At 47.4% G+C, this 13,367-nt stretch overlaps 1 protein-coding gene and 1 long non-coding RNA gene across 4 annotated transcripts in view; one reads left to right on the top strand and one right to left on the bottom strand.

Annotated features, from left to right (window-relative positions):
• ulk3 (unc-51 like kinase 3) overlaps positions 1–13,367 on the bottom strand; it is a 44,048-nt gene that overhangs the window by 25,705 nt on the left and 4,976 nt on the right. For all 3 annotated transcript variants that reach the window (XM_052042578.1, XM_052042577.1, XM_052042579.1), the window contains 6 exons: positions 10,982–11,122; positions 9,360–9,480; positions 6,702–6,806; positions 6,307–6,450; positions 4,984–5,066; positions 408–563 (listed from right to left, as the gene is read on the bottom strand). In XM_052042578.1, coding sequence (XP_051898538.1) covers positions 408–563; positions 4,984–5,066; positions 6,307–6,450; positions 6,702–6,806; positions 9,360–9,480; positions 10,982–11,122 — 750 coding nt within the window. The remainder of the gene's footprint in view (positions 1–407; positions 564–4,983; positions 5,067–6,306; positions 6,451–6,701; positions 6,807–9,359; positions 9,481–10,981; positions 11,123–13,367) is intronic.
• Positions 3,227–6,270, top strand: LOC127585256 (uncharacterized). The gene is made up of 3 exons (XR_007958482.1): positions 3,227–3,328; positions 4,833–5,262; positions 5,837–6,270. It is a non-coding gene; the product is annotated as an uncharacterized LOC127585256 (long non-coding RNA).

Below are 13,367 nucleotides of genomic sequence, written 5' to 3'. Positions count from 1 at the left end.
CTGGCAGCTCGTTCCACATACTTTCTGTGCGAAAAAGTTGCCCCTCAGGTCCCCTTTAAATCTTTCCACTCCCACCTACGCCCTCTAGTTTTAGACTCCCCTATCCTGGGAAAGAGACGGTGACCATCCACCTTATCTAAGCCCCTCATGATTTTATAAACCTCTATAAGGCCACCCCTCAGCCTCTTATGCTCCAGAGAAAACAGACCCTGACTCTGTGCAGGGTGGGATTTGAACCCAAGGATGGAAATTTTAAATCTGAGCCACTGACCGCAGTTGGAGACTCTTCACAACGGATCAGAATCTGGGTGAATTATTACGGGAAGGAGTCACGTAATGGGGAATGGGTGGATGGAAAATACACAGCCCTCGCGTGGACCCTGAAACAGCGCTGCAGATTCACGTACTGCCTTCTCCAGACTCTCTGCGTCCGGCATGTGGTCCAAGTCGACGAAGGGGTGAGTGAAGAATTCCTCGAAGATCATCCTCTGCTCTGGGTCTCGCTCCAGCAGTCGGAGAAGCAAGTCCCTGCAGTCTGGGGAGACCCGTGCGCCTGGAGGGAGCTGCAGATAATCAGAGGGCATTAAAACATCTGGAAGTGGAGGAACAGAGAAGAACACATATTAACCTGTGTGAAATCAAAGTGGGAGCAAGGGAGAAAAAAAAGGAGCGGGCAGAAACGAGCAATGATATTTTCCTTCCTGATGGTAAATTTTGTGTTCAGTGTCATCACTTTATAGTAAAAATTCTTGTGTTTTACTGTTTGCTGTTTCCTTTGGCCCCTGCTCAGAACAGGCTGTGCCCAATCTTCCTTTCAACTCAGAGTATGGCGAGTTCTGGTCTTGTACACGGGAAGCCCTGATCCAATCAGAGACCCACGAACCCTCGACTCTGCGGCTGTGACAATTGAGAGACTATTTGTTGTGGTTGCATCGTGAAACTAAGTTCTTCTGGGGAGGATTTGTAACCATCAAGAAAATAATGAGAATTTACAAACTACAAAATTATTTACAAACTAATCCTGTTGTAAAGTCCCCTGAAAAATGACACTTTGTTACATAAAGCTAAGCTTTAATGCATTCCATTCAATGGTGTTCCAAGTCACAACTGCTGCTTAATTACCTGGCTCTAAAGAGTATTTTATACTTTTGGATTGTATTTCCCACTATTTCAAACTCAAATGGATTTCAAAATATTTTATAAATATTTACTGGTCTTTTCAAAAAAATACTTGATGCCCTCCAGAGTTGAATAGGCTGCTGGGGTTGGGACGGTGACAAGGGAAGAGCAACTGTGGGTGCAGATGGGGATCTTTATTTTAAATGAATGATCATTAGGCATATGTTCTGGGCACTCACCTCGAATGTGAACAAACCTTAATTATGCTGGTGCAACACACAGAGTGCTGGAGGAACTTGCTGCCCAGTCAATGGAGGGTCTCGACCTGTCCATTTCCCTCCATGGATGCTGCCAGACCCGCTGAGTTCCTCCAGCTCCTTTGTGTGTTGCTCCAGATTCCAGCATCTCGTGTCTCTGTCTTAGAACATAGAACACTACAGCACAGTACAGGCCCTTCGGCCCACAACATTGTGCTGACATTTTATCCTGCTCTAAGATCTATCCCGAAGCATATCACTTCACATTTATCCGGGTTGAACTCCATCTGCCACCTCTCAGCCCAGCTCTGCATTCTATCAATATCCTGTTGTAATCTACAGCAACCTTCTACACTATCCACGACACCACCAACCTGTGTGTCATCAGCAAACTTACTAACTCACCCTTCCACATCCTCATCCAAGTCATTTATAAAAAAATCACAAAGAGCAGGGGTCCCAGGACAGATCCCTGCGGAACACCACTGGTCACCGACCACCAGGCAGAATACGCTCCATCTACCACCACCGTGTCTTCTACGGGCGAGCCAATTCTGACTCACCCATAATCTTAACTCGCCTGGTACCTGTCCATGGTGTGAGCCCAGTATTCTGCTCCCACATCAAGATAAAACACATCACGATCTGTGGGCTGATTCCTTCCAGTGAAATTTGAATTGAAGTTCGCACTGTAGGAACCGCGCTGCCTGATCAGAGGTCCCTCTGGTGGAGAGGCTTTAAACTGCAACACCGAGGGTTCAGATGATACCAGCTCCGGAATGCCACCCTGTGTCAGGATGTGAACTAGATTTAGAATTCAATTTCCACCTTTGCCAGGAGCACAACGAGTCAGAGGTCACTGAGTGCAAACTTTGACTTGTGATGAAAAAAAGCAGTCTTAGTTTCAGTAACAAAGCCGACTGAAGAGGACACACTCAACGTTTCAGGAACAGCTTCTTCCCCTCTGCCATCAGATTTCTGAACGGTCCAGGAACCTCTTATTCCTCTCATTATTCCTCTTTTGCACTATTTATTTATTTTTGTAACTTATAGTAATTTTTATGCCTTGCACTGTACTGCTGCTGCAAAACAACAAATTTCATGGCCTACATCAGTGATAATAAACCTGATTCTGAACTCCCCACAAAGATCAGTGGCACAGCAGGTCCTGACCTCGGGTACGGTCAGTGTGGAATTTGCATGTTCTGCCCATGACTACGTGCGTTTCCCCTGGGCGTTTCAGGGAAGACCTAGATCATCAACAGATCTCATCCACGTCAGGTCTGCAGCTTCTCGCTGCCTCGGTAAAGCAGCCAACATAATCAAAGACCCCCTCCCACCCCAGACATTCTCCCTTCTCCCCCCTCTGTCAGGCAGAAGATACAAAAGCCTGAAAGCACGTACCACCAGGCTCAAGGACAGCTTCTATCTCGCCGTTATAAGACTACTGAACAGACATCTTGTATGACAAGGTGGACTCTTGGCCTCACAATCTACCTCGTTATGGCCTTGCTCATTGTCTGCCTGCACTTTCTCTGCAACTATGACACTTTATTCTGCATTCTGTTATTGCTTTTCCCTTGTACTACTTCAATGCACTGATGTGATGAAATAATCTGTAAGGATGGCATGCAAAACAAAGTTTTTCACTGTACCTCAGTGCATGCGACAATAATAAACCAAATTACCAGTGCATTACGCTGAAAACAGCCAATGGGGAAGCAGTGAATAGCAGTAGCCCTGTAATCTCTGTCTTACTCTCTGCCACTTCATTTTATGGCAACAGCAAAGGCTGATTGTTTCAGTGTTGTAACTAGGACAAAGTACACGCCTGTAAGTGGGGACTAGGCCATAACGCGGTAGAGTGCGAGACCAAGAGTCCATCTTATTGTGCAAGAGGTCTGTTCAGTAGTCTTATGACAGCGGGATAGAAACTGTCCTTGATCCTGGTGGTACGTACTTTCAGGCTTTTATATCTTCTGCCTGATGGGAAGGGGGAGAAGGGAGAATATCCGGGGTGGGAGGGGTCTTTGATTATGTTGGCTGCTTTACCGAGTGTGGTTAACACACAGCAAATCCAAATGGTAGCACAAACGGGATGTTTAGAGTGATTATAAGAGGAGTCGGAACGGTATAAGGTATGATTTCTGTCTTAAAAGAACTCAGAACAAGGGCAGTACAAGTGAGACCACACTTGGAGCACTGTGCACAGTTTTGGTCACCCCATTATAGGAAAGACATCATTAAACTGGAAAGAGTGCTGAGATTTATGAGGAAGCTGCTGGAACTCAAGGACCTGAGTTATAAAGAGGTCAGACAGGCTAGGACTTTATTCTTTGAACGTAGGAGATTGAGGGGTGAACTTATAGAGGTGCATAACATCACGAGGGACATAGATAGGGTGAACGCACACAATCTATTTCCCAGGGAAGGAGAACTAAAAACTAGAGGGCAGAGGTTTCAGGTGAGAGGTGAAAGATTCAGATGGGACTTGAAGGGCAAATTCTTCACACATGGATGATGCATAATATAGAATGAGCTGCCAGAGAAAGGTTGAGGTACAATAACAACATTTAAAAGGCGTTTAGGAGAGGTTTAGAAGGATATGGGCCAAACAGGCCTAGCTTGGTGGGCACCATGGATGAGTTGGGCCGAAGGGCCTGTTTCCATGCTGTATTACTCTATAAAATCAGGGCTTGGATGATTCAGGAGCGGTGTCAGGGTGCATTTTCCCCAAACAAAAGATACAAGGAATAGGGGACTCTGTCCCCCAGGAACATTGGGGTGTGGGGGTCAATGGAAAATTTTAAGAGTGAGGTTATCAGGCAAGGGTATGAAAGGGTACAAACCAAAGCAGGGAGATGGGGAGATCAACTGTGGTCCCAGTACAAGGAGGGAGAGGGTGAAGGATACATTCCTCTGTGCACCACACCCTGGCTACTGTGGTTTTTCCATTACGGAAGACTAAAATTCAGAAGTACTTCACTGGTTGGATGGTGTTTGTTCTGAAGCAATGAAAGGCTCTAGTCTCTCTTTATCACACCAGGCGAAAATGCATCAGTGCTTGGGTGTGACGCCACCCCCCGCGGTTGAGTAGCCTGCTGGGGTCATATAGGAAGTACAATTACCAGGGCAGAGGAGGGCAGTTTTTCGTAGACATTTGTTTTGGGTGAAAAAAAAATAACAAAAAAATGCAGATGCTGGAAGTCCGAGATAAAAACAGAAAATGCTGGAAACACTCAACAGGTCAGGCAGCGTCAGTGGATGGAGAAACAGAGTTAACGTTTCAGGTCTGGGACCTTTCGTCAGAACCAAGAAAGAGAAAAAAGTGAGTTTTCAGTGGCAGAGAAAGGGTGGGAGGAGATGGGTGGAACAAAGGGAATATCTGTGATCCAGCGAGACCAGATGAGTTAAGATGGAGGTGGTGGTTAAGATCATATTATGCTTCTTTTCCAGGAACGGTGGACCTTGAGATGGAGCGAGGAGCAGAGAGATTTGTTTGGGCGTTCGGTTGGAAAGGGAACGAAGTTTAATGAGACTGGGGTCTCAGGACGTAACAGTGACTCAGCCACCAACTGACGCCTCGTGGCCTTTGAGGTTTACCCACCTCGACTGCCTTGCTGCTGCGGATCTTGCTCTCCAGCTCAGTGAAGGACTTTGACGCAAACGGTGGTCGTCCGAACAACGCTTCTGTAACAAAACCAGAGTCAGCAGCAGCCCCGGGACAAGCTCCACAACACAACGATCCGACCTCCCCACTGGAGTTTAATTCAGATAAGTGCGAGGTGTTGCATTTTGGCAAGACCAATTTGGCATGCTTACAGTCATCCCAAGGGACATTGAGTACAGGAGCTGGGACATCATGGTACAACTGCACAGGACACTGGTAAGGCCACAATTGGAGTGCTGCGTACAGTTCTGGTCACCCTGCTAATAGGATGTCACTAAACTGGAGAGGATGCAAAAAAAAATTTACAAGCATGTTACTAGGACTGGAGCGCTCGGGTTATAAGGAGAGACTGGGATTTCTTTTCCCATGGAGTTTAGGAGGCTCGGGGTGACGTTATAGAGGTTTATAACATTATGAGGGGCGTATACAAGGTGAAAAGCCACAGTCTTTTTCTCCAGAGTAGGGGAGTCCAAAACTAGACAGCGTAGGTTTAAAGTGAGAGGGGGAAGATTTAAAAAGGGACTCGAGGGTCAACTTCTCCCCCCACACAGAGGGTGGTGAGTATACGGAACGAGCTGCCAGAGTAAGTGGTAGAGGTGGGTACAGTTATGACATTTAGACAGTTGACCAGGTACATGGACAGGAAAGGTTTATAAGGATACGGGCCAAACATGGGCAAATGGGACTAGCTTGGGAGGGCAACTTGGTCAGCATGGACGACTTGGGCCGAAGGGCCTGTTTCTGTGCTGAATAACCCTACTTATTTCTTGTTGTCTCTTCTCTCACACAGCCCCATTAACCTGTGAGTTGCCCCTGGTGTGTAGGTGAGTGCAGAATCTGGCAGGAGTGGAGGGGAGTCTGGGGAAGACTATGAACTCTTCTACAATAAGATGGACTCTTGACCTCACAATCTACCTCGTCATGGCCCTTGCACCTTATTGTCTGCCTGCACTGCACTTTCTCTGTAACTGTGACACTTTATTCTGCATTCTGTCATTGTTTTCCCCTTGTACTACCTTGACGGACTGATGTGGTGAAGTGATGTGTCTGGATGGCATGCAAAGCAAAGGTTTTCACTGGATCTTGGTACATGTGACCATAATAAACCAATTTGCCAAAATGAAATGGGATCAGTGTAAATGGGTGGTTGATGGTTGGCACGGACTTGAGGGGCTGAAGGGCCTCTGTGCTGTATGACCCCTGGCCCCCCCGGCCCCCACTCCTCCCCCCAGTACTCCCCAACCCCTCGTGGCTGCTCACCATACAGAATCACTCCGACTGACCACAGGTCCACTCGGGCATCATACTGCTGCCGACACACCATCTCGGGCGCCATGTATAACGGGGACCCCCGCAGAACGTGCTTCTCGTCCCAGGGCGACATGTGCTGTGCGAAGCCAAAGTCTGCGGGGGACACAAGGCATGGGGTCAAAGTCCCCACCTCTACAAGGACAAGGCTTCACTTCTGGCTGGGACAGTACCTTTTGTCACTTCTGACTCTCCCCATTTATAAAACATCTTTCATAATTTTCACAGGAGAGAGTTGTCCGACAGACGAGAGCGGTGACCCGATCAACGATTCTAGAGTATCTTAATGGGGGGCAGGAGGGGAAAAGAGATGGGGAGGGGAGGGAGAGGGTCAGATGTGAACTCACCAGCCAGCTTGAGGTGAGGGCAGTTTCGAGAGCTGAGCAGAACGTTCTGTGGCTTCAGGTCAAGGTGGGAGATGTTGCGCTGGTGGAGATACTGAAGAGCAGAGGCTGGAGGTGGGTGGAGGAGAAAGAGAGGAAGAGGATGATCTCTGGAGGTCATGGACTCGTGGAGTAACACAGCATGGAAACAGGCCTTTTGGCCCATCGAGCCTGTGCCAACCATCAAACACTCGTTTACATTGCCCTCCCCACCAGAAGCCATCTTCAAGAGGCGGTGCCTCAAGAAGGCAGCATCCATCACTAAGGACCCTCACCATCCGGGACACACCTTCTTCTCATTACTACCATCGGGGAGGAGGTACAGGAGCCTGAAGACCCACACTCAACGATTCAGGAACATTTCTGAAGGCTCCATGAATGCATAAACACTGCCTCATTATTCCTTTTTTTCCGCACAATTTATTTTGTAATTTGTAGTAATTTTTGTCTATGCACCGTACCGCAAAAAAACAAATTTCACATCATACAAGACAGTGATAATACACCTGATTCTGATATTAACCCTACACTAACGCCATTTTATTCTTCCTACATCTTCAGATTCTATGACCCACCTGCACACTAGGGGGAATTTACAGCAGCCAATTAAGATTTCTTTATTAGTGACATGTACACTGAAACACACAGTGAAATACATCTTTTGCATCGAGTGTTCTGGGGGCAGCCCGCAAGTGTCACCACGCTTCCAGCGCCAACATAGCATGCCCACAACTTCCTAACCCGTACGTCTTTGGATTGTGGGAGGAAACCAGAGGCATCCGGAGGAAACCCACGCAGTCACGGGGAGAACGTACAAACTCCTTACAGACAGCGGCCGGAATTGAACCTGGGTCGCTGGCGCTGTAATAGCGTTACGCTAACTGCTACACTACCGTGCCTGCCCTTCCAATCTGTGTGTTTTTCGGGGAAGAAACCGGAGCATTCAGGTGAAACGTGGAGAACATGCAAACTCCACAGACAGCAGCGGAGTCAGTGTTGAACCTGGATCTCCAGTGCTGTGAGGCAGCGGCTCCACCCACAGTGCAGTGGCCAGTGTTCTCTGGCTTCCAACACTCAAGAGGACTCGAGTACCATCCCTGCAAAATTCACCCCCAAGGAGGATCTGGGTCCCTCAACCCTAGGTAGGTACTAACTGCACTTCACTGCTTCCCTGAGCAGAACTCACAGGGTTAATATTCAACAGAAACCGAGGACTGATCGTGGTTGGAGGTGGAGCGTGTGTATCTTAGCAACAAGCAGTGATCTGGGCAGGAGGCACCTTAATTACAAATACCACTGATGGTACTTTGACCCATGCACACACACTGAACAAACCTCTCCACCCTTCAGTAATCAAAGTCCTCAGTACAATCACACACACTGCTGAACATCTGCACATTTTTCCAGCAAACCCTCGATAAAGGTCAAAGTTTGCACCGAGCTAGTGGGCAGGGGGACCGCAAGCCCGACTGCAGGGCAGCAGAGTGGCGCGGCTGGTAGAGCCGCCACCTCACAGCTCCCGAGACCCAGGTTCGATCCTGACCTCGGGTGCTGCCTGTGTGGAGTTTCCCCCCTTTGACCGTGTGGGTATCCCCTGGGTGCTCTGGTCTCCTCCCACGTCTGGGTTGATAGATTTATGGATTGTTTAAACTGCGCCGAGAGTGTAGATAAGTGGTACAGCCTAGGGCGAGAATAAATGCTCGATAGTCAATACAGAATTGATGGGCTGAAGGATCTGTTTCTATGTGCGTGAATCTATAACTATTGATCAGTCAGACACGTAGTTAGCCACACTGGATTCCTCATGAAGCACACTGGTAGATGAAGCAATGGGACACACAATGTGGTACTGAGGTACACAGGGTCATTAACAGTAACCGCAAAACCATCAGATCTTCGCAGGCACGGTGTAGCAGTTAGCATGACGCTATTACAGTGCCAGCGACCTGGGTTCAATTCCGGCCACTGTAAGGAGTTTGTACGTTCTCCTCGTGTCCGTGTGGGTTTCCTCCGGGTGCTCTGGTTTCCTCCCACATTCCAAAGACGTACAGGTTAGGAAGTTGTGGGCATGCTATGTTGGCGCCGGAAGTGTGGCGACACTTGCGGGCTGCCCCCAGAACACTCTACGAAAAAGATGCATTTCACTGTGTGTTTCGATGTACATGTGACTAATAAAGATATCTTATTTTATCTTTTCTTATCTTAAAACCCATTTGGTACACCAAGGTCCTGCAGGATGCATAGCCAACTTCAAAATATCACACATGCCTCCTCAGTTCAGGGGCAATTAGGAACAGACAATAATTGCCAACAATGTCTGTATTCTGCAAGCAAAGAAACAAACAGAAACCGTGTTCCTCTGCTCTGAAATGGTGCCACAGGATTCTTTAAATCTTCCACGAGTGTCACATCTGAAAGATGGGCACCTCTGACAATGCTGCACTCCCTCAGCGCTGCACCCAAGGGTTCACAACGTGGTCAGGTCTCGGGAATGGGGCCGTCTCCTCACCAAGTGAGGGTTGACACTGTCACCATCTGAGAAGTTCTTTGGAACGTTCCCGTGGGTGGGGGGGGGGGGGAAGAGAAGAAAATGGTGTTCTGGCGCGATTCCCACCCTCTTACCGAGCTGCTGTAGGAAGCGCCGCGCCACTCGCTCGGGAAGCACCCTGCGGCTGCGGATGAAATGGGAGAGGTCGCCTCCCGCGCAGTACTCCATGATGAGGTAAATGTTCTCGCCGTCCCACTGCCGAGACAGGAACCAAGACCACGTTACCAACCGGCAGGGGTCAGACACCCAACCCACCCGCCCCCTCAGCACCCGACCTCCCCCATGCCCAGTCCACAGTCTACTGGATAGTCTTCAGTCTGTAGATATGATAAGAACGGTTAAGAGACAATTTGACAGGCACACGAACGTTTAAGACTTAAACGTTTAACACTTTAGAGGCAATGTTTAAGATGCTTTCAGACAGTCACATGAATATCTTTTAAACAGGCAACCTCTATCATCAAAGATCCCCACCATCTGGGTCATGCCACCTCCTCGCAGCTACCATCGGGCAGGAGGTACAGAAGCCTGAAGTCCCACACCACCAGGTTCATAAACAGCTACTTCCCTTCAACATTCGGTTCTTGAACCAACCTGCACAACCCTAATCACTGCCTCAGTATAGCAACACTATGACCACTTTGCAGTCTGTGAAGTTACCAACTATGCATAAATGACAAAACACAGACCCTACTAAAGCGCTCTCTTTTGTACCCAATACAACCCCCAAATGGGTCTAAGAGCATTAGTACTCATTAATAAATATACTAAAACATTTAAATACCTAAAAATGAAACTATATTAGGCAATAAACTAACTCCATTGAAACTGGGTCAAGTTTTGAAGACCAACACCTCAAGGTTCAACGACAGCTTCTTCCCCACTGCCATCAGGTTCTTGAACCAACCTGAAAAACCCTAACACTACCTTAGACTATATTTCTTTTTCTCTCTCTCAACTTGCACTAGTGATATTATGTTCATTTTGTCATGCAAGTTGTGTATAGTTTATGTTAAGTTTATGTAACCTATGCTTGTGTTTGTAACACTATCAACACTGCACTACAGCAGACTTTCTTTGTTCTAATTGTGTTCTTTCTTGTAAAAATTGTGTACAATTTACATTTATGTTTTTTTTCTTGTGAACGCTGCTTAGATGATGCAATGTGCCTGTGATGCTGCTGTAAGTTTTTCATTGCACCTGTGCACACGTACTTGCGCATGAGACAATAAACTCGACTTTGACTTTGGTAGTGGGACTGGGTGTGCAGTGATGCACTCCCTCCAGGGCCAACGTACCGTGCTGCTGTTGCAAAAAGCCAATTTCCATGGCAGTTATACCCTGTGTATGTATGCCTATGACAATAAACTTGAACTCACAAGGTGCAGCTTTTCAAACACCATTTGCAATTAGATCAAACAGTGGCGAGCCACTTGGCATAAGCAGTCTGGAAACTGACCACTCTACTTATAAAATGATTGGTTCCTCATGTGTACATGTATGTCGACACGCTTGTGAGAAAACAATTCAAGATAGGGCCCAAGGCCGACCTCTCAAGTACCAGGAACCACATTTAGCAAAGTAGCAGAACAGAAGATGGAATGCAGTCATAGAACAAGGAAGCCCGATATTGCCAGCTGAAATTAATTCACCACTTCGGATTTGCTTTGATAAATCATTTTTAGCTCAAACCCACTTGAAAATCCTTCAGCTGGACGATGTGAGGGTGTTTGACCGTCTTCAGGATCTCGATCTCCGTCAGAAGGTTCTCCACCGAAGCTTTGTTCAGGCTTTTCTTACTCACGCACTTAATGGCCACCACCTCTCGACTGTTCACCTGTTAGAATATAGAGGAAGATGAGCAGGAGTAAGCCATTTGCCCCATCGAGTCAACACTCTTACCTGGTCCCCATTACTCTCAGTTCCCTCATTGCTAGAATGCCTCTGGATCATAGCCCTGAATCTAGTGAAAACCAAGCCTCCCTTCCATAGACTCCGTCTACAATTCTCGGTAAAGCTGCCAACATAATCGAAGACCCCTCCCACCCTGGACATTCTCTCTTCTCCACCCTCCCATTGGGCAGAAGATACAAAAGCCTGAAAGCACGTACCACCAGGCTCAAGAACAGCTCCTATTCCGCTGTTATAAGACTACTAAACGGTCCCCTAGTATGATAAGATGGACTCTTGACCTCACAATCTACCTCATTAAGGCCTCGCACCTTATTGTCTGCCTACACTGCACTTTCTCTGGAACTGTAACACTTTATTCTGCATTCTGTTATTGCTTTTCCCTTGTACTACCTCAATGTACTGATGTGATGAAATGATCTGTATGGATGGCATACAAAACAAAGTTTTTCACTGTACCTCGGTACATGTGACAATAATAAACCAATTTACCAATTTATTTACCAATTAATGGCTGAAGGCCATTTTCCGCTGCAGAAAATTCTATTGATCCACAATCCTCCATGGACAGAGTCCACATGCCAGTCTTCAATATCCTGAGACTATGCCCACAGTTCTTGACTCTCTAGCCTAAGGAAACATTCTCCCAACATCGACCAAGTCAATCTTTTTCAGTCCCTTGCACACTTCCATAACATCAACCCTTCACCACCAAGCCCCCCCCCCGCCCCCCCCCCCACCGTTCCTCCAAATTCCAGTGCATGCAGGCCTACCACATACAATCGCCCTTCGATGAGCAACCCTCCCATTCCAGGAATCAACCCAGCCTGCTCTACCTCCACAGCATCTACATCCTTTCTTCCATAAAGACTGCGACCAAAGCTGTGCCTAGTTCTCCAGGTGTGGACTTGCCACAGCCCCCAAACTGTGGCAGCAAGACTGTCGCACATCAAACCTCTTGCAAAACAAAAAGACCAACGTACCACCCTCATTACATATGGTCCCTGCACAGTAACTAGTCTTGTACATTTGCAGACCCATATCCTTCAGTACTGCAACCGTGCAAAAGATAGGGCTCCTTCCAAGGACTAATGAGTTCAGTGGCAGGAAGGACCCCATTAGTTTGATTGCAAACCACACCAATGAGCAATTAGCTAATGAGCAATGAGCACCAGGAGCAATTAACGCACTTCTTTTACTGGTACCCAATTCTGTCTGTCGTCAGTTGGCTCACAGCCCCATGTTCTACCATTGTCCTTTATCCTTGATGGAGATTCGGCCCCTCTTTTTATATGGACACTCCCCGCCCACCCCCACCCCCGAACACGAACAAGGAGGATCGGATGCTTAGCCATAGATCAGTAGATTCCCTCTTCAGAGACTTGATTACAAAGATCTAGTGGGTTTGAATCACAAAACTTGATCACAAAAATCTAAGCAGACACCACGGAAGGGCCAGCTCTCAGGTAACATGACAAATGGAGACACCCTCTGACTTCTTGGTTGACGGAAAAGATCCACAGAACTACTCTGAAGAAGAGCAGGGCTGTTCCTTAGTATCCAGCCCAATAATTGCCCTTCATTCAACATCACGTTGTCTGGTCATTATCATATTTAAAAACATAGAACGCTACAGCACAGTACAGGCCCTCTGGCCCACAATGTTGTGCCGACATTTTATCCTGCTCTAAGATCTATCTAACCCTTCCCCCCCCACATAGCCCCCTATTTTTCTATCATTCACGTGTCTATCTAAGAGTCTCTTAAATGTCCCTAATGTATCTGCCCCCACAACCTCTGCCGCCAGTGCGTTCCACGTACCCACCACTCTCTGTGTAAAAAACTTACCCCTTACGTCCCCTTTATACCTTCCTCTAATCACCTTAAAATTATGTTCCCTTGTGTTAGCCATTGTCGCCCTGGGAAAAAGTCTCTGACTGTCCACTCGATATATGCTTCTTAGCATCTTGTACACCTCTATCGTCCCCTCTCATCCTCCTTCTCTCCAAAGAGAAAAGCCCCAGCTCACTCAACCAATCCTCATAAGACACACACTCCAATCCAGGCAATATCCTGGTAAATCTCCTCTGCACCCTCTCTAAAGCTTCCACATCCTTCTTATAATGAGGTGACCAGAACTAAACACAATACTCCAAGTGTGGTCTAACCAG

Source organism: Pristis pectinata, chromosome 32 (assembly GCF_009764475.1).
Source record: "Pristis pectinata isolate sPriPec2 chromosome 32, sPriPec2.1.pri, whole genome shotgun sequence".
Taxonomy (NCBI): domain Eukaryota; kingdom Metazoa; phylum Chordata; class Chondrichthyes; order Rhinopristiformes; family Pristidae; genus Pristis; species Pristis pectinata.
This window is presented reverse-complemented; position numbering and strand designations above follow the sequence as displayed.